Source organism: Sceloporus undulatus, chromosome 1, assembly GCF_019175285.1.
Source record: "Sceloporus undulatus isolate JIND9_A2432 ecotype Alabama chromosome 1, SceUnd_v1.1, whole genome shotgun sequence".
Lineage (NCBI taxonomy): Eukaryota > Metazoa > Chordata > Lepidosauria > Squamata > Phrynosomatidae > Sceloporus > Sceloporus undulatus.
The window spans coordinates 268856450-268882841 of NC_056522.1; the positions used below are offsets into that span (position 1 = coordinate 268856450).

At 40.0% G+C, this 26392-nt stretch overlaps 1 protein-coding gene across 3 annotated transcripts in view; it reads right to left on the reverse strand.

Moving 5' to 3' along the window:
- TH (tyrosine hydroxylase) overlaps positions 1–24192 on the reverse strand; it is a 32772-nt gene extending 8580 nt beyond the window's left edge. Inside the window, exons 1-8 of one of the 3 annotated variants that reach the window (XM_042451208.1) lie at positions 24103–24192; positions 17849–17857; positions 15476–15682; positions 10278–10452; positions 7384–7472; positions 3828–3895; positions 3370–3420; positions 2715–2860 (exon numbers count right to left, since the gene is read on the reverse strand). In XM_042451208.1, coding sequence (XP_042307142.1) covers positions 2715–2860; positions 3370–3420; positions 3828–3895; positions 7384–7472; positions 10278–10452; positions 15476–15682; positions 17849–17857; positions 24103–24192 — 835 coding nt within the window. Of the gene's footprint in view, positions 1–2714; positions 2861–3369; positions 3421–3827; positions 3896–7383; positions 7473–10277; positions 10453–15475; positions 15683–17848; positions 17858–24066 lie in introns of all 3 variants that reach the window. The other 2 variants (XM_042451121.1, XM_042451034.1) reach the window with 2 other exon arrangements.
- Positions 24193–26392: the final 2200 nt, after the last annotated feature.

Sequence of the window (26392 nt, forward strand, 5' to 3'; positions counted from 1 at the left end):
CTACAAATCATATTTTTGTTTGTATGGAGCTTTGATGTGGTGGTTAGGACTCTAAAAGATAAGAGTTTGAATTCCTGCTCAGCCTTGGAAACTCACTGGTGACCATGGGTAAGTCACACACTCTCGGGCTCAGAGGAAGGCAAAGGCAAACTTCCATAATAATAATAATAATAATAATATAATAATAATAATAATAATAATAATAATAATAATAATAATAATAATAATTTATTTATATCCTGCCTCTCTACAAAATGCAATCGGGGCAGCTTACAAGGTTAAAATATATAGTCCGAAGCCTCCATCCACCCCTTAAAATACAATTAAACAATGTGGAATTTAAAACATAAAACATACTTAAAAGAAAACACTAGAATAGGTTGCCATCAGTCAAGATCAACCTGAAGGCTCACAACAGTGAAGATGAAGACATAACATTATATTTGCCTGTTTTTACAAATATGTTATAAATACATTCTCATATACTTTATATAGCATTGAAATACTCTAAAGGTACCAGATCGTGTCTGACCTTGGAAATTAAGCATGGTCAGCCCTGATTAGTACTTGGATGGGAGACTGCCAACAAATGCCAGCTGCTATATTGGCTATATTTCAGACCAACCCACCTCCACGTATCCCTTGCCTAACAAAACCCTATGTAATTCATGAGGTTCCCATAAGTCAACAGGCAACTTGAAGGCACATAGACAAGATGAACATTAAAAAAAAAAAAAAAGAACATGTTTCTTTTTCTGGAATATTCTAACTACACAGTTCTGCAGATCCATTCCTGGATATGATAGATCTACTCTTGGTTTTATGACTGCTGCTTCTGCACTACTATAGGCTGTAGAGTAGATCACCCAAAGCCAATCCTTCACAGACACAGGGGTCAGCAATGGGAGAGATCCCACACAGTAGGAAGAGCAACTAGATCAAGAGTGAATTCATCATCCCAGCAGCAACAGGTCCATCAGATGCCCCTTCTGTTTAGCAACATGAGCCAATTGTATCACCACATCTGATTACAGTTAGCCTTCTGTATCCACAGATTCAGCATTCAACATCCATGGCTTGGGTGTGAGTGTGTGTGTACCAAAAAGTAAACATTGAGGTTGCTGTTTTATATAAGGGATACCATTTTACTATGCCTTTGTATTTAATGAGACTTAAGAATCCACAGATTTTGATATCCACAGGGGGCCTGGAACCAAACCCCAGTATACCAAGGGCCTACTTTATGCTGTACTGTTTTAAAACAATGTTTTATTTTTATTTTAGGGCATTTGAAGGGATTCCCATGGAAGTTCCATTCAGTTTGGTTCGCTGGGAATAGCACACTCAACTTTGGTAGACAGAATCTGTGAAATGGGTTCATTTTGGTTGCTCCCTAGAAGTGATCTGAAATGGATGCCTCAACCCATTTGGAGACTGTGTAATCTTGCACATTTTCATTTATGGGTTTATTCCATTCCACATTAACATCACTCTACATTTTTTAAAAAAGCATTTTAAAAATATTGGCTGGTATCCTGTTCAATATTTACAAGATCGTGAGCTGTCTTTACAATCTTGTAACTTTGGCAACACACATTTATGGTCATCAATGATCAAATATAACCCAAATATTATCTGTTAAGTCAGGAAATTCCCCATCCAAAGGCTTCTGAGGTGCTGCACATTGAGGCACTGGAAAATGACAACTGGGGTGCTGTCCTGGTCATGGGGTGCATTGAAATAGGCAGCAGCTGCAGGATCCCAATGGGTCTCTTCAGCAGTCTTTCTCAATACAGTATACCCCATGATCTTGTCATTTCCCAATATCCTGAACTGTAACAACTTGGAAATCTTTGGTTGGAGTGATGCCTGGCTTAAAAGGTAGGGGTTTGGAGGGGGCAGGGAGTATAGCATTGCCAGAAGTAGCTACAACAATGGAGCTCTGTTGTTGTAGCTATGTCCATTGATGTAGGATCTTGGCCTATATTTAAATACATATTTTGAACATACATTATTACAAAATACACATTTCTTAACCTGTTCTTCTCAAACTACATGTTCCTAAATGTATCATGTTCTAAAACACATCATTTTGTAGTTACTGTTTAAAACTGAGGAGTGCTGCAGAAAATACGGAGAAGTGTAATGTTCTTATGAATTGTGCAAATCTGCACATTAGTCAAGAGGTGGGGATTGTGCCTATCTATGTCCAAACTGGCAAATGACCAAATTCCTCAACTAGTGGCCAATCTGGCTGGGAGATCTGAAGTCCAAAGTTTGTGGTTATGTTTGTGGTTGGTATTTGCAAGTTCTGTTAATCACATAGATCATTTTCAACTTTGCTACTTAAGATCCTTCGAGGTGGAGATACTGCAGAAGAATTATTGGTTGTGGATTCTCCTGTATACAAAACATGTGCTCTACCACTGCATTAGAGCAGTTCTTTTCTATGAATTAATGTAAGGAATATTGTGGTGATGTAAAAACCACCTATTTTGAGGTGGTCCATATTGTTTTATGGATTGTACCCCCAGTGAAGAGTTTAGCTCAAAATATACACAACACTTATCATTTGATTAAACTCTTTTCAGAATGCTTGTGGCTTCACTGTTTGGAGATTTTCCTTGTCTCTTCTTTTTCAGTTTTGCTCCTCTGTAAATTTCAAACACTGTTCATAATAGAGCCCTATCTCTCCAGGAACTAAAAGTGCCCACCTTTTAGGAAACGGGAAACGTCTTCCAGTTGAGGGATGTTGCTTTCACTATAACCACAGTATCTCTCCAGTAAGTGGAAAGCATCCAAGTGTTCTTTGCAGGCATGAGTGGGATAGAGGCTCTTCAGTGTGCTGTACACCTCCTTCCTTCAGAACAATAGAGGAATGTCAGGTCTCTCCATCTCCAACCCACTTAACATACTTGAGACAGGTGCCTTGGTCTTAAATCCAGCACCACACTAGAAGCTGATCATTACCACAATGAGACTTTCTTCTCCACCTAATGTCCCATTAGACCTCTGCACTTCCTGGATAGCTGTCCTCAAAGGCTTCCCAGTCCTCCAATACATATTGTGAGGGTGCAGAGGGGCTAAATGGGGAGAGGAAACTGCCCCATTCCCATTTTTTGCCGACCTAAGCCAGTTTTCTGGTGTCCTTTTTGATTTTATCATTAGGCTGGCTGGAACAATAGGATTCAAAAAGTCCCAACTTGAATTCACTAATAACAGTTAGTAAGATCCAGAATGAATGGGAACAATTCCATGCACTGAGAGACTCGTGGGAAATTTTGAGGTGGAGATGTAGCAGAGAATCTCCCAGAATATTTGATTTGCATTTTGTCCAGAGGGAATTAGGAAAGGTATAGTCATACTCACCAGGTTATGATCTCCTCTGCTGTGTATTCCACGCGAGGAATTGGGTCACCACTAGTGGAAAAGTATAGGGTTAGTTTTTTTAAAAAAACAAAGATAGTTTGTTCAAAAGCATAATGTTGCTAATGTTGGGAGACAAATATATTCACAGTAAAATGAAAGCCAAAAAAATTTCTACCCCTACCAATAAAATTCATTTTGTAAATCTATCCCATACAGAGGCCAAAGATATTGTAAATATCACAGAAACTGTTGTCTTCAACAATTCACTTGGTTCCTTCTCTGTATTGACAAAATGGATATAATAGCTCTGTGAAACTGGTAACTATGCAGCACTGAAAACATGACAGAAAAGTGAGAAAGAGATGAAACCAACGGAAGTACAAGGGCAATGAACAGAACAAAGAGGAAAGTACGTGGCTGTTTTAACCAGTAATGCTATGCAATGCAACAAATCTTACTGCTTATAATGGAAGGCAATTTCAGCTATCATTTTCCTTCGTTGCCGATATACTGGGTCAGAGAATCCCTTGGAGGAAAGAACACAGCAAGAATATTACTTCATAGTTTGGCACTAAATAATACTAATAATAATCTCAATGGATTAAATTTCTTACATAATAATAATAATATTTTTATTTCTATTTCCCACCTCTCCCTGCGGATTGAGGCGGGATCACAGCAGTATCAACAATACAAATTGCAGAGTGCACAATGGAATGTACATGGGATAGTAGTAAATTTTCAACTGCTAGTGCTTGTTTGTTCCAAAGGAAAGGACAAAAATGAAGATAGCTGTGTTGAACCATGTCCCATTCTGTACTCTGTTTATTTGGATCAGTTCACCATCACAGAATAGTGGGCTGACCAAGGCAGGGCAATGACTAGTGCATTAGTAAATAATAAAATAATAATAAAATTTTATTTGTGTTTTCCTGCCTCTCCCGATGGATCAAAGTGGGGTTATAGGCTACTAAAATCAGAATACATACAACAATCTTATAAAATACGAAGAATAAATATAACATCAATAGCTTATCAAACCATCAGACATCCAGGGGCAAGGGCAGAATAATGTTGTCCGACAGGCAGATTGGTTATCACTCCTCGGGGGGGGGGGAAGCTTGGTGAAAGAGCATGGTTTTAGTCTCTTTTTTAAATGTTTCCAAGGGGGTTGTGAGACAGAGCTCGTCAGGAAGACTGTTCCACAACCTCAGGGCCATTATTGTAAAGGCCTTTTGAGATGAGGAAACATATTTGGAAGATGGTGTTTCCAATAAATTCTTACCAGATGTTCTAAGTGTGTGGGGCAGATCATATGGGGAGATGTGGTCCCTCAAGTAACTCAGGCCCAAGCCATGTAGGGCTTTATAGGTGATAACCAACACTTAGTATTGTGCCCAGAAGCAAATGGGCAGCCAGTGAAGATCTTTCAACTTAGGTGTTAAATGGTCAAACCTAGATGCACCAGTGACCAATCTGGCTGCCATATTTTGTACTAACTGAAGCTTCCGGACTTGGTACAAGGGTAGCCCATTACAGAAATCTAGATGAGAGGTTACCAGAGCATGTACCACTGTTTCAAGGTCCCTTTGGCCCAGGTAGGGTCACAGTTGGTGTATTAACCGAATTTGATAGCAAGCACTTCTGGCCATCGCATCTACTTGAGATGTCAACTGCAGGGATGAGTCCAGAAGTACTCCTAAACTGCAAACTTCATCCTTTAGGGGAAGTGTGACCCCGTCCAGAACAGGTTGATAAATTTACTTCCTTGGACCTATCACAAGTACTTCCGTTTTCTCTGGATTCAGTCTGAGTTTGTTTTCCCTCATCCAGCCCATTTCCGACTTCAGACAGGCATTCAGGGGAGAGATGCCATCCTTAGTCACCGCATCAGTCAGAGACACAGAGAAGCATATTTGGGTGTCATCAGCATACTGATAACACCACGCCCCGTGTCTCCGGATGATCTCTCCCAGCAGTTTCATGTAAATGTTAAACGAAGTGGGGGACAAAATAGCTCCCTGAGGGACACCAGATGTCAGCTCCCTCTTGGAGGAGCAAATGTCCCCCAACTGCACCATCTGGAATCTGCCCGAGAGATAGGATTGGAACCACTGAAGTGCAATGCCCCCGATACCTAATTCCTTCAGGTGTTCCAGAAGGATACCGTGGTCAATGGTATCGAAAGCTGCTGAGATGTCCAAGAGTACCAACAAGGTCACACTTCCCCGGTTGATGCCCAGACGGAGATCATCGACTAAGGTGACCATGGCAAACTCATCTCCGTATCCCACTCTGAAGCCGATTTGAAATGAGTCCAGATAATTGGTTTCATCCAAAACTGCTTGAAGTTGGAAGGCAACCACTCTCTCGATCACCTTGCCCAAGATTGGCAACAGGGATTCCAGGAAATTAGAATTTCCTGGAATCATGTGGATGTGTATCCTCTTTAACCATTAAATTCACTAAGGAGTTTAGCACATGGAGGCAAATCCTGTGCAGATATAGGATTTTAAAATCTGCTAAACACTCACAAATGTGGGTTGATTTTCAGTCACAGTGGCAGAAAGAGAAATAACATGAAAATAACCCAAACAGAAAGCCAACAAAACCCACTCCTTTCTACTTTCAGAATTTCCCAAAAGTAATAAGGAGAGGGTTTTGTCGGCTTTCTGTTCTGGTTATTTTCACATTATTTCTTTTTCATGCAAATGTTGTCTGAAAAACAACCTGCATTTGCTGCTTTTTTCTACTTTCTGTTTGGGTTAACCCTAAACATCATGTGAAAAACAACCCATAAAAGCAGGTTGTTTTCACTTTAAATCTAGTTTCTGCACGGGATTTGTCCCGTGTGATAAACTCCTAAAACTAGTCTAGTCTGTTTCATAGAATTAGTATGCGTGTTGGACCAAGTTTTAATTCCCCTCTCAAGCATAAAAACCCACTGGATGACCTTGGATATGTTACACTCTCTCAGCAATGGCAAACATTGAATAAAACTTGTCAAGAAACTCTATGGTAGGGTCGCCTTAGGGTTGCCATAAGTCAAAAATGACTTGGAGGCACACAACAACAACTACAACAAATACAGGGTCTTAGGGGGAGGAAACCCACTGCCACCTTGTATTTAATAAAAGACAATTGGGATAAACATGTGAGGAACATTAGAGTACCATGCAGTGTGAAGCCTGGCTTTTAGCAATGCCAGTGTGGTTCATTTTGAACAGATTGTAATGCAATTATATTACCTTCTAGTATGCATAGCATGTCTGGTGCTAGTAGTTTTGAGGTTCAGCACATTTAGCAAGCCTTTTGTAATGTTCATAGGTCTCAATTTTACATTCATAATCAAGCCATCACAAAATAATTTGCATTACAACAAGGATTGCTTACAACAGGGGTGAACAAATTGCAGCTCATGGGACACACATGGCATCTGGATCACAGTTTTATGACTCCTGAAGCCCTTGCTCAGTCTCCCAACGCCTCCAAAAACTCACTGGTATTTTCAGACAATTTTTGTGTGAAATGTGTGAAACTACATAAAAATATCCCCTCCTCATGCTCACAAGCACCCCAGAACCTTATAGTACCCCCCAATATTTTTGTTTAGCCTGCATAGCCTCTCAAAATGAAGACAGGGCATGGCATAACATCACTTCCGTTCATCATTTTCTGAGGGATTGCAGAGGAAAACAGGTATTTTCGCTTGCTGTCAGGGTATGTGGCCCCGGGGGGCTCAGAGATAATTGGCCCTGGCCTCCCAACAGTTGCCCACCTCTGGCTCACAACAAAATATTGCTACTGGGAAAAACATGTCTCTCCTTTTATAAGAGCTGCTGGAGCAAATAGGGCACCCCAAAGTTGGTGACAAAAAATATCCTTCAAGCCCCAGCTCCATTACAATACTGGTTCATTCAAAACAACAGCACATCCAGGCTTTCTTGTATAACTAAAAGTGACTCAGATCGAAACAGAAAGAATTTTTAGGGGAAGAGGATTTGTGAAACTCACCGGATGATCCAGATCCAAATCAGGATCAAATTTGGTGACCAAATGGTGACATCTGTCTAGTTCAGAGATTTTTCTTGGAAACCAGTGAACTAAAATTCAAAGAAAAAAGAGTTAGTGGAGTGAGAATTAAAAAGGACTTTGTCGGCACAGAAATCATATTCTCACGTCAACCTAGATAAAATAAGTGTTTATGTAATCAAGAAGCAGGGATAATAGGCACACTTGCCCATCTGCTTCTTTAGCAACCTGTATAATTTTTCCAATGGTATGATACATGAAATCTAGATTCACCTGCGTTAGTGCTTTTGGGAATGTAGACCTTACTACTACACATTACACACCTGTTCACACGCAAGTCTGCCATCCTGCACTGTAATGAAGACAAATAATAAAAATATTTGGACAAAAGTTTCATAACACTATTGAAAATGTATTATGGTGTTAGCATCAAGTATATGAAAGAGGAGTTAATCTAGGATGTAGGAACACTCTTTGCCATTGTACAGTGGGATGATTGCATTCTGTGTTGAGAAACCAAATCAAACAGAAGCTAATCTGGGCTTTCATCATCTGTCCACCATGAAGCAAATTAAAGGAGAGGAGGGTTAAACTCTAGTCAAGCAGTGCTGATTAGCATCCAGTTGAACTTCAAGAACCAAGGCTTCTTTTCTTCCCATTGTCTTGAATTGGCCAGCAATAAGTGTTAGATCATTTGGCAAACCTTCATTTCCCAGGTGTCTCAAATTACTCATCAAGGTAGCCCACCTATCTCATTGGGTACAGGCACTATACATCAAAATTATAACAAGAAAGCTAAACTGCAACCACCCAAGGTATCAAAATAATGCAAAATAGATAGACAAGGATCCCTCCAGGTAGGATACACTCAGGAGAAAAAAATATCATTCTCTCAGCTCCCTGAGCAGGTAATGGATTGGCGAGGACCATGCAAGAAGTAGAAGAGTGACATTTTCCATTAATTCTAAGAACTTCTGGCAGTTTGCTCTCCACAGATAAATGGCATAGGTCTGTTTTCAAAGAACAGCCTATTAAGAGAGACATAGCAATCGTCTCTTGAATGTTAACTTTCATCAAGACCAGGATCCTGTAGTGGCAATTGCTCATGCAATGGTCCATAACATAAGTAGTCTGACACACTCCATCTTTGCAGAGGGGTAGCTCCAAGCTGCCTCTTCCATGAATGCCTAGCTCTGTATCCATGTTTGTAGCCAAGACACATTGTGATTCTAGGAGCACAGAAAATGTTCTATATTGAACCAGACTGTTGGTCTTTTGAGGCCAATATTGTCCACTCTGACTAGCAGCCATGGTACTCCAGGGTTCTGTCAGGATTCTTTCTTAGGCCTACCATGAGATCCCTGGTGGCATTTCATCCAGGTACTAACCAGGCCAGAACCTACTTAGCTTCAGAAATCAGACAAAAGAAATGAGACAAGACTGAATATGTTGGGGAGCAGTAGCTTAACATAGCTTCAAAAACTTCCCCCCACCATGTCAACTTTTTACCATTAGGCACTTTTCTCCATTTTCTGTTCCCAAACTTATAAGACCCATTGCATCGACCCCCATGAAAGTGACCCCTTTTGGGGAGAAGGCCCTTCATCTCCATAGGTCTCAAACTGACCAGGAGCATCTAATGACCAACTGTGTACCCTCAATAGTATGACTGGCCATTTGAGGTGAAAAAGCGGTAGTGGATCATGACATACACCTCCCAAAAAGGAAGAACTAGGAGGTGATGTAGGAGATGAAGAAAGGGCAAAGATAAAGGAAGGAAAGAGGAGAAAGAAGAAAAGGTAATAGAGTAGCAAAGAAGGTGGAAACAAAGACACTATTTAACCACAGCATGATGAACGTCAACAGTGATGCTCTGCCATTTGTGAACTTTTCTTTTTGGTGGTGAAATATTGCTTTGGAGGCTATATGCACATGGGGTGGAACATATGCCTTGTCAGATTTTTAAACACTGGTAGTAGGAAGGGGAGAGAGAGCAGTTGAACTGCTCTATAGTAAGTCTCTCGCTACATCCTCTCATAGGTATGGTGGATTTCTATCTCTTGCCATTTGTTTGTATCAATATCTTTGGACAAGTTATACAAAAGGATCAGAAAAGATTGCCTTAAAAAGCATATATCCCATCTTCCTTGTATAGCTAAAACAATAAAGGCCATTCAAGATATTTCATGGAATTTCAAGAAGTTCACACTTATATGTCCATGTATTAATTCCTCAGTCAGCATGAGGGATTCTGGGATGCTGACCAGAAGATTCTGGGAGTTATAGTCCAGAAAGTAACTTTGAAAAGCTTTAGTGTATGCACATGTACATGCATACAATCCTACATGTAAATTGCATGGTGCTGTGTTAATCAGACTCTAATGATGGGTATTCTCATAGCATCGTAGAGCTGGAAGGGACTTTGTAAATAAGTTAGTGTAGATCTTAAAGTGTAGGATGCAGCTATGGTGTCTCTTACAAAGGCCTGTTACAGACAGCCAAAATAAAGCTGCTTCGAGTCACTTTGGAGTTATGGTATTTCAATGATACATGCGTCCTAAGAGTCCAAAGGCCGCACCAAAGCCACGCTCCACTCCTAAGGACTGGAATGCAGCTTTGGTGAAGCTTCCAGACTCTTAGGACTCATGCATCATTGAAATACCATACCTCCAAAGTGACTCGAAGCAGCTTTATTTTGGCTGTCTGTAACAGGCCAAAGTGACATTCTGCATGTGTATCACTCCTTAAAATTTATGCTCCAGTATGAGTCTATAAAAAGCAAAGGCCAGAAACAATGTCTGCAATACACTGAAGAAGAATTTGTCTCTGAAAACATCCCACAATTACTTTAATATCATGAACACCAAGATCCTTACACTTGTCTTCTTTTGTACTCCTCACATCTTCAGAGACCCGTTTAAGAGAGCTGATGAGGGTGCTCAGGTCAGAGCTGTGGAGTTCACATCGCACAAAGTATTCCAGGTCAGTTATCCCCTCCCGCAGTTTCTTGCTGGGCCTTGTTTCTAAATGATGAATTTTGGCCTCAAATGTCTTCAAAAACAGACATACAGACACAGAGAGAAGCAATCACTGCATTAAAAAAAACCACAGTGAGAAAACACCCCTTACCATTGAGCCATTGTAGTTCCACACCATGTTTAGTGGAGAGCAGAGAGTAGGATCAGAGAAATGTCATTTCATACCCATCTATAGGGACACAACCAGACACTTCTCTGACCCCTATCACCACTTTCCATCAATCACTATGGCTATAGTGTGGGTTTGCATGCAGACCTACTATGCTATGCTGTGCCATACAGGAATCTAGCCTTTGAGAACTTTGGATAATTTTCTTCAAGAACCATGACTATTATTATTCCATTAATAAAAATTAATACTGAAAATCCTACAAAGCATTTTAATCAGTAAATAGAGCTATTTAAAGAATAAATTAATTGATGTCTGGTTAAATCAAAGAAACCAGTTAAATTTCCCATACAGTATTTGCACAGCAGCAGTACTTTGCTCTGGCCAAGCTGCTGAACATGCAGTTTCAAAGGGATTAGCAGATGTAGGTTGGTACTACCAGTTCTTCCTCTTATCTTCATTCTTGAACTCCTAGGCACCATTTCTATGCAAAGGAGGACTAGGAAGGGTTGTGTAAGCAGGACACAGCAAACCAGGTGAGAACTCAGGGTAAAACACCCATGTAGACAAGACCACCATTGCAATTGAACTCCCCATCATAACAGTTTTTCCTCTTGTCAAACCTCAGCTGCAGATAATATAGGGGTGATAGTGATGGTAACATGATGTGATCAAGGTGGTGCAGGACAAAAGGTTTAAGCATACATAAACACATATGGGGGGGGTGATTTTCCTCTCCACACTCACAGATTGTACCTGGGCAGAAAGTAGATGAGGATCAAGTGGAAGATCTTTGGATGATTTGCAGATTATTGGCAGACAATTTCTGCCTTTAATTGCCTAATATTAGCAATAACTCCCATCACCATTTAAAAAATAGATTATTGAAAAGAATACTTGGGCGTGTGGAGAGGACCAGGAATGATTTATTAACTTGGTTCTGATCACAATTTTTAACACTCCTTCTTTCACAGATGTCTGCCCTTCTGAGAACCTAGCAGAATTCTTTCATGCTTATGTATGTCTTTTGCACTCTGCTCCATTTGATGGATCCTGGGCCCACCACTGCCATGTTGAGTTGGATATTCTAATCCAAAAGGTAACTTTCCCAAACTCATCATTTCATTTTTGCCTGTTTTCCTTTTCATTAAAGGTTGGTTAGCTCCAATGAAAAATTCTTGATCGAATTCCAGATCTTTCCCTTCTCTGCTAAAAATGAGTGCTGTTTCTATTTCTGAAAGAGTTAATCTAGCTTCTCCTTAGTGATTCAGTAAGGGGGAAGGTTGCAATAGATGGACCAAAAAAGGACAGAAGGCAATGTCATGAACAAATTCAATTTAGCACCCTCTTTTTCTAATGCATCCCTAGAACGTTGGCCCTCCACGACAATCAATACCTTAGCATTAATCTGACAGATCTGATTGCATTACCTTTGCTTGAGTGTATGTAATGTAAAACAGGAGAGTGAAACCAGCCTCCCCACAGCCCATTTCATCGTGAGGCAAATGTCATTACATCCGTCTGTTTTCATATCTTGTACCTGCAGTGCCGGAGGGATCAGGGAAATGAATCTTTCGTGGTGGATGCCTGGCATGCATTGGTGTTTGTTTTCCTTAAGCGCTCTTCAGAATAAACCAAGATTGCTTTTCAGCTCATGTAAATCTCCCCCTGAAGGTTCTGAATGCCATTTGGAGAAGTCAGTGTCCTTTGTTCTCACAGCTCCACTAATATATCTCTTGTGTAGAGGGTTATTATTCATATTATTAAATTGACTGTAAAGTAAACCAGCCCCCCACCTCCACCCCATATACTGAATGTAGAGGCACAGTGATGGTGAACATTAGGGATTCTTTGATAACAAATCACCTTTGATTCTTGCTTCCTGTATCTTGTGTGTATGCTTTTTAAGCCTTTCATGATGAGTGTAGAAGCAGCAATTGCCCTCTCACTGCCTATCTGTTAAATTAGATGAGTTGTAAAGATATTTCTGATCCAGTGTTGTTGTTGTTGTTGTTGTTGTTGTTGTTGTTGTTGTTATTATTATTATTATTTAAGGTACTAAAGTTGTGAGACTTCGTGAGATGTCCAAGTTTCAATTCTGCTTGCTAGTGTTGTCTGCTGACTTCTCATTACTATATCATTATACTTTTTGTACTTTTATGCTTGGGACAGCCTGTAAAACAAAATGACTAAGTAGTAATTTTGTCCCTGTCATTATTGTTTTTAACCATCTCTTCCCAGATTGGTTGAAGCTTGTTCAACTGCTGCCAATCAACCAACCAAGGAATCAATCAATCAGTCACTTTATTTATATTCTGCCTTTTTCCAAAGAATGGGGCAAACTTTAAAGTGACGCAAGTAAAGCCACAGTTAGCTAAAACCATGCAAAATGTTACAACTAAAATAATCAATCAGTTTATTTATATTCTGAAGTAACATATTTATTTATCTATAGTTTCACAACTGATGTCACACCTGATCATGGTACATTTATAGCAGTTAGATACCACTTTAACCATCATATCTGCATCCTATGGAATCCTGGAATTTGTAGTTTCATTAGATATTTAAAATTCTTTTCCAGAGAGCTTTAGTGCCTCAGCAAACTACACATCCAAGAATTCCATAGAATAGAGCCATGGCATTTAAAGTAGCATGAAACTGCTATAATTGTGCAATATTAAATGGACCTATTACTGGGAAGCATGTGCGCTTGTACACCCATTATTGGAAAAACATAAAAGCAAACAAACTTGCAGAGATGGCCAAAGTGTGGGCCCTCAACCCAGATACCACTCAAACTCCCTTAAATTTCCCCACCTACAAATTCACCCTAGAAATACCTTCCCCATTTCTTCAAAATTAGCAGTGGACTTCTGGAAACTTCAATTTTGTCATTTTTTCATAGGCAATATTTTTGGCAGTTCTTACAATTTCCTGTGTGTTCTGAGGCAGCAAATTTCTCTCTGTTAAACCAACTGTAATCACCAATCCCTGTAGTCACCCACCCATGAATACAGGGGAAACCTGTTCTTAAAGGAAAAGATTCATACAAAAAAATAATATCTAGAGGAATGGAGTGAGATAGAGAAGCAGGGAACAAATCAAAACTATAACAGAGGATTCGAAGTTCTCAGAGCATACATATAGCACAGCTTTAATGTTAGAACTTTCGACTGAAGAGAGAACTATGGCTATTCCATCAGAGCTAATAGTTGACAGATACCCAAATGCAGTGTCTGGGACTTAGAATCATAGAATCATAGAGTTGGAAGAGACCGCAAGGGCCATCCAGTCCAACCCCCTGCCATGCAGGAAATCCAAATCAAAGCATCCCCAACAGATGGCCATCTAGCCTCTGTTTAAAGACCTCCAAGGAAGGAGACTCCACTACACTCCAAGGGAGTTTGTTCCACTGTCGGACAGCCCTTACTGTCAGGAAGTTCTTCCTAATGTTGAGGTGGAATCTCTTTTCTTGTAGCTTGCTTCCATTGCTCCGGGTCCTAGTCTCTGGAGCAAGTGAAAACAAGTCAGCTCCCTCCTCAGTATGGCATCCCTTCAAGTATTTAAACAGGGCTATCATATCACCTCTTAACCTTCTCTTCTCCAAGCTAAACATCCCCAGCTCCTTAAGTCGTTCCTCATAGGACATGGTTTCTAGACCTTTCACCATTTTACTTGCCCTCCTTCAGACACATTCCAGTTTTTCAACATTCTTTTTGAATTGTGGCGCCCAGAACTGGACACAATATTCCAGGTGGGGCCTGACTAAAGCAGAATAGAGGTCCACTATTACTTCCCTTGATCTAGATATGATACTCTTACTGATGCAGCCTAAAATTGCATTGGCCTTTTTAGCTGCCGCATCACACTGTTCACTCATGTTCAGCTTGTGGTCTACTTGGACTCCCAGATCCCTTTCACACATAGTCTCGTTCAGCCATGTGTCTCCCATCCTACATCTGTGCATTTTATTTTTCCGCCCTAAGTGCAGTACCTTGCATTTCTCCCTGCTGAAGTTCATTTTGTTAGCTGTGGCCCAATTTTCTAGTTTATTCAGGTCATCTTGAATGTTGATCCTGTCCTCTGGAGTGTTAGCTACTCGTCCTAATTTGGTGTCATCTGCAAATTTGATAAGTAAGCTCCCAGTTCTGTCATCCAAGTCATTGATAAAGATGTTGAATAGCACTGGGCCCAGGACAGAACCCTGTGGGACCCCACTGGTCACTTTTCTCCAGGATGAAAAGGAGCCACTTGAAATGCCTAGCCTCCATAAGAATTTTCTAATTTTGTATCCTGAATGTCTTCTAAGAGTTTTATAGCCATGTTGATTGAGGGGAAAGCTGGGTCAAAGGATTTAGAATTCTCTGCTATATCTTCTCACCAAATTACAAGGTCTAGCATGCTGTTTCTCTCTGTGGTCTACTAGATGTCTAGAGGATATCTAGTTAACTTTGGCTAGTAGAATGGATTGTCTTGAAGGGTGTTGGATTCTCCTTCATTGGAGATCTTTAAACAGAGGGTTGTTTATCATGGCTCTGGAATGCTTCAGCTATGCATGCTTTCATGGCAGGGGGTTGGACATCAATGGTCTTTGGAATTCCTTCCAATCCTATGATTTTGTGATTCTTCCCATAAGAACTGCAAGGCATGAGAATACATCTCTCTAGTTCTTCCTGCCTTGGTTCCAGCCTATTTAATCCTGGGACTGGCAGTTTAGGAAGAAAGAGTTAGAATCCTCTGTCAGAGAGCTATGGCATCTCACTGAATTGCAAGGCCCAGGATTCCATAGGATGGAACCATAGTACTTAAAGTAGAATAATAGCACTCTCATTCTTTACCATGCTATCTCTAAACATCTAGACTACTAGGCTTCCCTCTTTCACTGTAAAATGCACCCTGTGTTGAGCTAAGAAGACTGGCTCACCTCAAACACTTTAAGAGCCCGGGAAGGCAGTGATGTCTTTGCTCCTTTGAGTGTGAATAGCAGGTTAAGCATGGCCATCCCATCCTTCTCTTCAAAGACAATTGTTTCAGTGGATTCAGCAGCTTCAGAGGCAGCCGCAGCAGCTGCTGCTGCAGCTTCTCTTTCCTTTCTGGCATCTTCAATGAGGCTTTGTCGTCTACCAATGAACTGTGATGACAAAGGGAAAAAAAAACACAGGGCCAAAGGAATAGAACTGTCATTTCTCAACAGCCAAAGAAAAACATCTTCATCTCTTTGCACAGCTAAAACTCAGCAAAGTACAAAGGGAAACTTTTCAGAGGACCAGCATAGCCCAATCATCATAAAACAGAGAAATATAAATTCATATATTTATCAGCCATACTTAATCTGGGAATTCTTGAGAAATTCTAATCACTTTTAAAATAAGAAGACTGTCTACTATGCCCTACCTCTGATGGTTAGATTATTGTAATGCATTGTACATGGGGCTGTCCATGGAGATTGTCAGTACAGGTTGGGGTTTCTGGGATACTATTTAGAGCCTGCCATCTGATTATAAAATTTACAGCTACAGCAATTACCCATTTGTTTCTGAACTTTCCCCTGGGGCTGAGAGCATCTGCCTTGCCCAAGGTCACCCAGTGGGTTTCATGGCCAAGCTGGCAATCGAAGCCTAGTCTCCTGAGTTGTAGTCCAACACTCAAGCCACTACGCTATGCTGGCTCTCCTAACTTTTGCTGTCTTGACCATACTCTGGTGTTGCTTGGCCACACATGTCCCAGTTTTCATCTGTGAAATGTTGGACAGTATGGTAGAGTACATGCTTTGCATATGAAAAGTCCTAGATACCTGGACATCTCTGAGTAAGGTTGGAGAGATTCCTGTCTGAACCCACTGCCAGTGTCAACAACACTGAGATAAACCAATTGTTTGACTCAGTGCAAGGCAAAAAATAAGTAGTTGTGAAGGTCTTTGAAAGATATATGTTAGAAATGGACATGCAAAATCTGAATGTTAGAAACAAAGAAGAATAACAAAACAGATATTTTTAAAGTTGTACAGTCTATTTATTTTTAAGTTTGTTGTGAGCCACTTTGCATCTTGTGCTGGAAGAAAGGTGGAATATAAACTAATTAAATAAATAAAGTTAAATCAAATAAGATACACTGATAGGGAAATTAGCCTTGTACACTGCTCCAACAGGATCTAGAATTATATCTTTGACATTAGTTGCATCTTTTTGATGTGCTAATAAGTCTGAGGAGACAGATATATTTTGAGGAAATCATCACAGAATGGTAACTGAACTAAATTCAAATAAGTATACTCAAAACGTGATAACAAATACCACATTAAAGTACCTTTTAAATGATAATATGATGCTTATCTGTGGTTTTTAAAGACATACAGTATCCTTTCTTAAACACCGGTATTTTAGGATGGGATTAAAGGCACATTCACAAGAAGGTGGACAGAAAAAGGGTAAAAACAATGTAGTGAAGTTACAGCAATTGCAAATAATAACAGGATTAATGTGAAGTCGAAGGCTTTCATGGCCGGCATCCATAGTTTTTTGTGGGTTTTTTTGTGCTATGTGACCATGTTCTAGAAGAATTTATTCCCAACATTACATCTTCAGAGAGATGCCAGCCACAGATGCAGGCGGAACATCAGGAATAAACTTTTCTAGAACATGGCTACATAGCCCGAAAACCCCACAAAAAACTAAGTAACCATATTACATTTCAACAATTTACTTTCCAGTGAATGTGTTTGGGATCAATTGATCAGAAAAATCATTAGTCATTTATTCCATGAAAGCTTTGGTTGTTCTGTTTACTGCCCTTTGTATATTTGTTTTTATTTGCTGTTGAGTATTTTTATGAGATAATTTTTTCTTTTAACCTTTCCATCATAAGCTGCCTGGCAGAGTTTGCACTCAAAGGCGGCATGGTGGAAATAAATAAAATAAAGCAATATCTCCTTGCAGTGAAGATCTTTTCCCTGGGCTTACAACTGTCAAGGCTGCATCCCATCAATCCAGTGAGAAACAAAAACCTCAGCCCAAAACATATCCAGCTGCTGTAGGCATCACACAGCTAATCTAAAACTCTTTGCAGTGTGTTTGGAGGCATTCACATGGTTGCTGTCTGAAAAGAAATGCATTTATTTTTTACTTTTGTCTGTTTGGAGGCATACCTGAAAAGAAGCCCATTTTGGTTGGTAAGTTGAGACCTTTTCATTTATTTTGCTGTTGTAAGTTGCTGGAAAGAGGGAACATGGTGGGGGGCAAATAATGCTTTTTAAAATAGTTGTCTATGTGCTTCCTCAATTATTTTCTCTCACTAACACTTTTGGGCACTGTATGGGTTTTTCAAAGCATAGGAAAATTTATAAGCCTGAGAACAACAGTAAGGGTGAGGCAAATCCCCATGCCAAGAGCAAATCTATTCGGGTCTGCCTCCAGTACTATGAAACAATGATTTGTCAATTTCTAGCCAAAATATCAGTCAAGCATGCTTGATCGTTACTTGATGTCTTTGCTCTCTTTACTGTTAATTATTAGATTTCCCAATACAAACAGGAACTTCAGGAATACTTTCAGTGCTTTATAAATAAATAAATATATTAATAAATTAATTAATTAAACATTCAAGCAAATAACAATAATATCAACAAATTTGGATGTCTTGGTAACTTTAGCCAGATGTAGATTTCACTTCAGCATGTTGTATTTACCAAACAAAAATTTAAAACATTTAAGAGCCAGATGTAATGGTGGGGGGGGGGGGGGTGAGGACCATTATCTTTAGATTGGCTGATGATCTGCAAAACTGGGTTTTTAACTAAGAGAGCAATTAGAAATTTCTTGCCAAGGAAATGTACCTTTCACCAAATGTAATATATGAAAAAGGAGATGAATGTCAAAATGTAGCCATGTCAGTAAGCAAAGGAAGTTGCACAGGTTATGCACTCTGACTGTAAGCATGCTTAGTCATAAGTGGCTCAAATGCCACTTTATATGTCATGCACTTAGAATGGCAGCCAGCAACCCTGCAGTGTTTTTCCTGTTTCCTGGTTATACCATGCAATCAAGACAATCATGTTCACCATGTAAATAAGCTTCCCAATTTTCAACAGCAGTTGTGACGTTATAGATCACTGGTACAAACCAAATTAAGGAAATAAAAGACTAGACATGGTAACTTAAATCATGCAATACAGTTTATAAGTTTCTTCTTTTTGACAGGAAAAAGCCTTTAGCCTGAATTAGCAACCGCTGTTGAGGAAATATTGATTCAGTGAAATATTGTCTGTGGCTGCAAATGTAGAGAGAACTATGGACTCCTCCTGCCCCTAGGCAGTGACTGCAGGGTCCTACAGTTTACTATTTTCCAAACACTGCCACATTTATGTTCTCCAAAGTCAAGTTATTTTGCAGCTTTATAACTGAAGAAGCCATAGCCCTTCCTACTCCTTCAGGAACACAATGTGTATCTTACATGCTCTTGTATGTATATTTTCTCTAATATCTAAAGGCAAGGTGTGTTTCTTATTGAAAGCAAATAGAATATGTTTGTGAGATAAACTGCATAAAATTGACACCCAGCATCATTTGTTGGAAATACCACTGAAGCTTGTCTAAAATGCAACCACATTACATAGATGCTATAAACTGTAGGAGGTGTCAAAAGCTGCTTGCCTTTGGTTTTGTTACTAGTGTTACCTTTCAAGATTATTAGTTCAGAAGATTTTTTGTTATAGGTCATGCCATTTGGGAACCACAGACCTTTAAAGGTTATTGCCCACTGCTACATTTCTAAGCCTGTTTTTCCTCGCTGCAAGTAAAATAATGTTTGCATTCGAAAAGACAAATACACAGAGTTTAAACTTTTGTTTCTGGAATTGTTGGAGCAATTTCAGGAAATAAATTTCAGTAGGAAATCAGTGATTCACAACTTCATTATGGACGTTATCACACGACAAAAACTTCGTCTATACCAAAATCATCACAGAGTCAATCATGGGTATTCACGTTAATGAGAGATTATCACACGCAATCGCTGTTATTGAGGAGTTGTTCTGAGGCCAGTTCAAAGTCAACCTTGGAATAGCTAAATCTGGTGAATTACTGAATTCACAAATCCTTCTCCCAGGCTGATTCGCATTCAGTTCGAAGTGGCATTGGTATGGAATGCATGTTGATTCAGTCATGGTATTCCCCCCCCCCCACCTAGAAAGCTCCTACAATTCCCATGAAGCTTTGCTGAAATCTTGCTTCTATTTTGCTTCTGGTAGTCCTTCCACTTCCAGTGCTGGCAAGGGGGGAAAGCAGATGTTTCCGATGGTATGGGTGGAGAGCTACTGGAAAATGCATATGTGCTCATTTTAATGTGAACAGAGAGCAGTGTATGGTTTGTGCCTCCTCCCCCCCCCCCCCCCCCAGATCTGCAAATGGGGATTTCCTTTGGGTAGTCATATTCTGATCTCCCCAGGCGTGTTGCCCAGCTGATGTGATGGGGAGGGAGGTGCCTTATTTTGCCAACACATGTCATATTTGTGATACACACACACACACACACACGTACGTGTGTGTGTGTGGGAGCAATGTATGCATATGCACGCACACACACACACACCTAAACAGTATATGTTTACATATGCATATATATACTTGTACATATACATACATACAGATCAATATGTGTGTGCGTTTGTGTTGTGTGTTTTGTTGTGTGTGGTATCTATCTCTTCCCCCCACACCTACCCCTATCTATATTGTTTGTTTCTATATCTCTCCATATGCACACCCATGCCCATGGCATGCCTATGGGGGAAGTAAGGTGTTTGTGTGTGTATATGTGTGTGTGTGTGTGTGTGTGTGTGTGTACGTGTGCATACATATATACATTGTTGTATATATGTGTGTGTGTATGTGTGTGTGTATATATATATATATATATACATGTGCATACATATATACATTGTTGTATATGTGTGTGTGTGTATGTGTATGTGTGTGTGTGTGTGTATATATATATATATATATATGCGGCTTGAGGAGCTGAAGCACACACATTCTGTTTACAACTACGTGTGCTTAGAGCATATAGTGGCATACCTGCTGACACTTTTCCTGGTGCTACATCTGTGCATATAGATGATGGCACCTATATATATATATATATATATATATATGTATATATGTGCACTTAGGGGATTCCATCTATATGTGCAGATATACATGTATAAAGTGCACTTATAATGTGCATACACCAAGTGCCTGCACCCATAGATTTATATATGTCTATGCCCACATCTATATTTCACGTGGAGCCTGCATTCATGCGAAACAGGATACAGGAAACAGGGGAAGCGGTTCCCTTCTTCACCCCACAAGCGTTAAAGTTCATGATGCATTCAGAGCCCCACTGGGCATGCGCAAGGATCCCAATTCAAATTGGAGAATCCGTATAGTATGTACTTTTGTGATAATTTATCGTACACTTTTATTTTTATTTTACAATTTTGCATTTGGAACAACCGCAGTGTCACTCTTCACGTGTGGTAATTAATCATGTAATTTGGCTTATTTTCGTATTGGCCCTGTTTTGCATATCCTTTGGGATTGGGGGACATATCTCACATAGGATAACATAGGATAACACTAATCTGTGTACAAGGGACACAGCTTCCAAGCTTCCCTCATCACCATAAGAGAAAATGCCACCTGGATGAGATGGTAGGAGAATACTAGCATGAGATTGTTATTCCTGGAACATTACTGCCATGCAAAGATCTTTTTCTGGTGTGGAGATCTGGACAACTGCTCACAGAATCTTTCTAATAGCTGGCTAATGGAGTATGGAACTCTAGCATAAATATAATTTCTTCTGCTTCTGGATTTGTTAGGTCAATTTAGCAAGGAATTTTGGGTGATTCCATTCACCTTGCCCTACAGTGGCAGACATTTTAAAATGGATAGATTGTTAGAGGTGTTTTCCTAGATAAACCAGAAAAAAAAATAATGGACAAAAATCCACCCAACTGAAGATGCCTAATAATTTCCCTCAAATTATTGAGATAACCCTCAAAGATACTATCTAAATTCCTTGGAGGAAGGTCTAAGATAGGTAACTGAACTGATCATTGATTTAAATTGATTTGGCAGGTTAGTTATTGTATCTCTAGACCTCAGTTCCCATTTACCTTTTTTTTTCATAATAGAAACAGGAGTGGAAGGGGAAAATCCTAGAATGGACATTTCTACAATATATAGCAATGGCTAAGACATGGCAGAAAAGTGGAGGAAATGTGGGCATGGATTAAATAACTTGCGTGAATTTGAACTGAGGGTTGCAATAGATGCTGATGTCGAATAGGTGTGAATTGCTGTTGCCTGCATGTAGCAGCTGAATTTCAGTAGCTGCAGTTTCCTGTGATTATGCAGTGGTGCGCCTTTTATGTAGGGACACCATATGTTGCTGCCAACATGTCAGATTGTATGCTTTTCTTCACAAAGGGAATTTCCCTATAGGGAAGCAAGAGCACTGTGCTTTCTGAGGCAGCATGGAGCTGTCTGCCTGAGGGTAAACCACTTGAGGGCTTATTTTACCCAAGGTCCATGGAAAGGAGAGTTAAGATCTTATATGACTTCCATTCATTTTATTAGCGGTAAGGAAATCCTTCGTGGATTGCACCACATCAAACTAGCTGTTATGAAGCCAGTGTGAATCTTACAGAACTGGGAATGTTTTCGGAGCCCTGTATTGATACATCATAGAAGGGCCTCCAACAGTTAAAATATAGCATCTAACCATCAAACTACATAATATGTTATTGTTGTTACTGTTGCAAAATAGCAGCTGTATGGGGTGCTCAGCATTACAACCACAACATTTAGGGAGGGGCTTTAACATTTTTTCCCCAACATCACAGTGCAGACAGCAACCTCAAACTCTATCTCTTGCTAATGTGGTGCTGTTATTAACATCAGCAGCTGCTTCCCTGCTGCAGAAAACAGCAGTTTTGTGGCAAAGTGGATAATTTTCAATGAACTGTGTGAAAAAAGGAAATGTTTCATTGCTCTTCTTGAGTATTGTGGCTGAGGTCCTGACTCCTCCTCAAAACCTTTTATTGGCAAAAATTACAACAAAGTTCAAAGGAATATAATCTACTTTATATATTATCTTATCTACTATTACCTATCTAGTTTGATCCTTAGCTTTCAGATTTCACACTACTTATATGGAATTGTTCATCTGATGTCCCCTTGAAGTATATGAATACTTCAGAGTGAGCAGCTTGTGTTCTCAACCTAAAAAGACTGAGAGACGCACAGAGACAAGTAGGCCTCTTGATAGCTCTGCACTTGAGAGTGGCAACTGAGTGAGTGAACCATGTCAGATGAAAGCCATTTCAAATACGTTTTGTCTTTGGCTGTAGGTCAGAACGGCCAGTCACATGTATGGCAATCATCAAGTGACAAAAAAGTGGAAGTATACATCATCCCACAGTGACATCTATGGGAAATGGAGAAATGAACAATTTCACATGATCACATATGCTAAATGAAAAGGTTTGAGTAATGAAAACCAAAGACTACACACATCCAAACAGGCTGAAAGAGTCAGTGAGACTTCTGCTCAGCCTGGATATATAAAAGCTTCTTTAGATTTGGTGCTCTTTTCTCCCCATGCATCTGCAATATACAAAATCTAAACTAAACTCAGGTATAAGAATATCAAGCTACTCTGGTAGAAATAGTATTGCATGGGCAACAGATAGCTTTTGGGGTCTATTCTTCCCCGCTGTCACATTGATTCAATGAAAAAATGGGAAAAAAACAGAATGTAACAGAGGACTTTATCACACATGGGAAAATTGAGGGTTTAAACAGACATTTTTCCAGGACAGTCGCACAATCATGGCAAAGATTTTCACATGGCATAATGATTAGAGAGGACTTATCCCAAGAAGAACCAGGAATGGTCCAGCAACAAATCATTCATGATATTTCCCTGTGAATGATTTGTTGCTGGAGCATTCCTGGTTCTTTCCAGGATAGGGTCTCTCTAATTGTGATGTCATGTGAAAATCTTTGCCACAATCGCACAACTGTCCTGGGAAAATGCCTGATTTCCCCCATGTAATAAAGTCCAGATTTTGATTAACAAGCAAGTTTTCACTTTAATCCTGGGAAATCAAATTACCTGAAAAGCAAGACAGCTTTAGATAGTGGTTGTAATTTTTTTTTAAAAAAATCCACACACCACCTCATGCTTCTTAGGACTCCCTAACATATCATTGATCATATTTGACCATTTGATTTTTTTTCTTTAGCTTTTTATTTCTTGCATTTACAAGTGGCTTTTTTTTGGTGGGGACATGGTATTATCTTTACATATGGATTATAAGGACAGGTTTAAAAACACTTCTAACAATGAGTTTTGTCCAGTAAGATGTCCCTTTAACTGAATTTTTAGGAATAAAGTTATTCTATTCCCTTCATCTACTGGACTGACAGTCAAATCTACCATGAGCTGCACTATTGCTGGAGGTGGCTAGACTGGAAAGTTCAAGAGAGGTTTTTCTCCCTTTCTTACCATGATAGCCTCTGCTTGCTTGGAGTCCACCTCAGACACTGCCCGCCGGAAACCTTTGGCTGAAGAACTGGAAGAGTTTGGGGTTGGCATCCTGGCTGGTGCCCTGGCTCAGCATTCAGCTTTGCTTCGCCTTCTCTTGCTGGGCTTTTATAGGCCAGGGCTGACGTCAAAGACCCTTTCCTATCCCCCTCTGCCCACCTCCCTCCTTTCAGCCTGAGGGAGAGCAAAAGGGAGGAGGGAGGAGATGCAGAAGAAAGAAGTGCTTGTGTCCCATTAAATCTAATTGTTGCTAAGATTGCAGGCATCCAGCTCTTGAAAAACCACCGCTGCTCTTTTTCTGCACCCCAAAATATTTGCTAGACTAAGGATACCCCTGTATCTTAATGTTCTATGCAGCATGCTGTATATTTTCTCAAACTCAATACCACTGGGAGTAAATAAGGGTATCATAAAACTCTATCAGACAACAAACAAAGAATATAATGCAAATGAGTAGCATATTCTCTGAATTTATGGCTCTCGTTATGTACTGTAAGGATAACAAAAGGGAAGTCTAGTAGGCTGTAAGATATTTACACTGAATAAATGTGAGGAGTTAAAGGGGGATATAGTGTAGTCCATCAGGCTAGAAGCTGATGTGGCAAATGGTACATTAGACTGAAATATTGGCCCAATGGTGTACTGATTACCCTGCTTTGGATCCCCCCACAGCTACTTGAGAAAGGAAGAATGAAGTAGCACCAAGCCCTCAGTTGGGGTTGGAGAACCAAAGGTGAACCTCTATCAAATGCATACTTGAGGCTTGTCCCAATTCAGTGTACTCCAGAAAACTGAATCCTCTGATATAAATGTGTATCAGTCTCAAAGGTCATTCAGTCCAACCACCTGCCATGCAGGAAGATACAATCAAAGCACTCCTGACAGATAGCCATCCAGCATCTGCTTAAAAACCTCCAAAGGAGAAGACCCCAAGGCAGCATATTTCACTGTTGAACAGCTCTTACTGTCAGGAAGTTCTTCCTAAAGTTGAGGTGGAATCTCAGCATTAGGAATCCATTGCTCTGGGTCCTAGATGTAGTTGGAACAAGATGTAGCCATACGAGTTCCTCTGATTACATGTCCCATGATCAGAACTTGTAATCACTGGGATAGATCAAATGCCTATCCCAGCTCACAGGTTACACAGCTTGAAAGTGCAGACACTGGAGAAAGCCCAGTACCAGATCTTCGGGTAGCAGGTAGGTCCTCTTCCTTTTCCTCCACAGTTGCTAGCCTTTCAGTCACAAGAACAACAGAAACTTTATGCTATTAGAAACAACAGACAGCTCTAATATTTGCATTGCTTCAGACAGTAGTGGGCAAAGTGTAGCCTATGGTCCCTAAAGCCCCCACAAAGCTCTCCACATTCACTGGGGTTAGGGGTGATGGACCCCCAAAGATGTGGAAAAACTGCAAATAAAAAAAACACTATTTTTTTTTTACCTAAGAGAACATCTCTCTAGCAATCTCCAGGTCCTCTACAGAAACTCTGTGGTCAACATCTGCCAAAGGTTGGTCATAGAATCATGCTGGAGGACCTAAAAATGCCTAGAGAAGTGTTTTCTCTAGGAACTTCTAGGTCTTCCAGAACAACTCTATGGTCAAAGTCCAGCAGAATTGTACTGGAGGACAAATTCCTAGAGAGAACATATTAATCAAAAGACCAAATAATTAAATCTGCAAAAGTCAAAACTGCAAATGTGGAGGGTCAGCTGTACAATTCTTTAAATTCTTTAAATTTTACATGACCGTTTTAAAATCCAATCCCCCTCAAAACTGCACAAAACTTCTGCAAAGTGTAGTAGTTTTCCCCTCTTGAGCCCTCTCCCCATCCCAACACCTTGAAAAGCACACAGAAGGAAAAAAAGGAAGAAGGTGGTATTGCTCACTTCCTGTTTCTATTCCAGCTAATTTTCAATTGACATACAGGACTTTCAAAATATATGGTGAGTTTGGATGGTGGGGAAGCAAAACTGCTATGTTTTGCTGTGATTTTGTGGCATCTTTAGGTAGGTTTTTTTTGGTGAAAAATCACCGAGAAACTTGTATTAAAAATGAATGGGGTCTGATGGCTTTTACATATTATTGCAGTCATCTGGAGGAGTGCAGGAATGAAAATTTTCCCCTGCCCTCTGCAGTTGCCCACCGCTTGGTTAGGTGTGGCAGTATTTCCATCCCAATTTATTGACATTTAGTGTTAATGTCAAATGTGATTTGAGAATATATACCCCTCTTAGTATTTGGGTCTCTG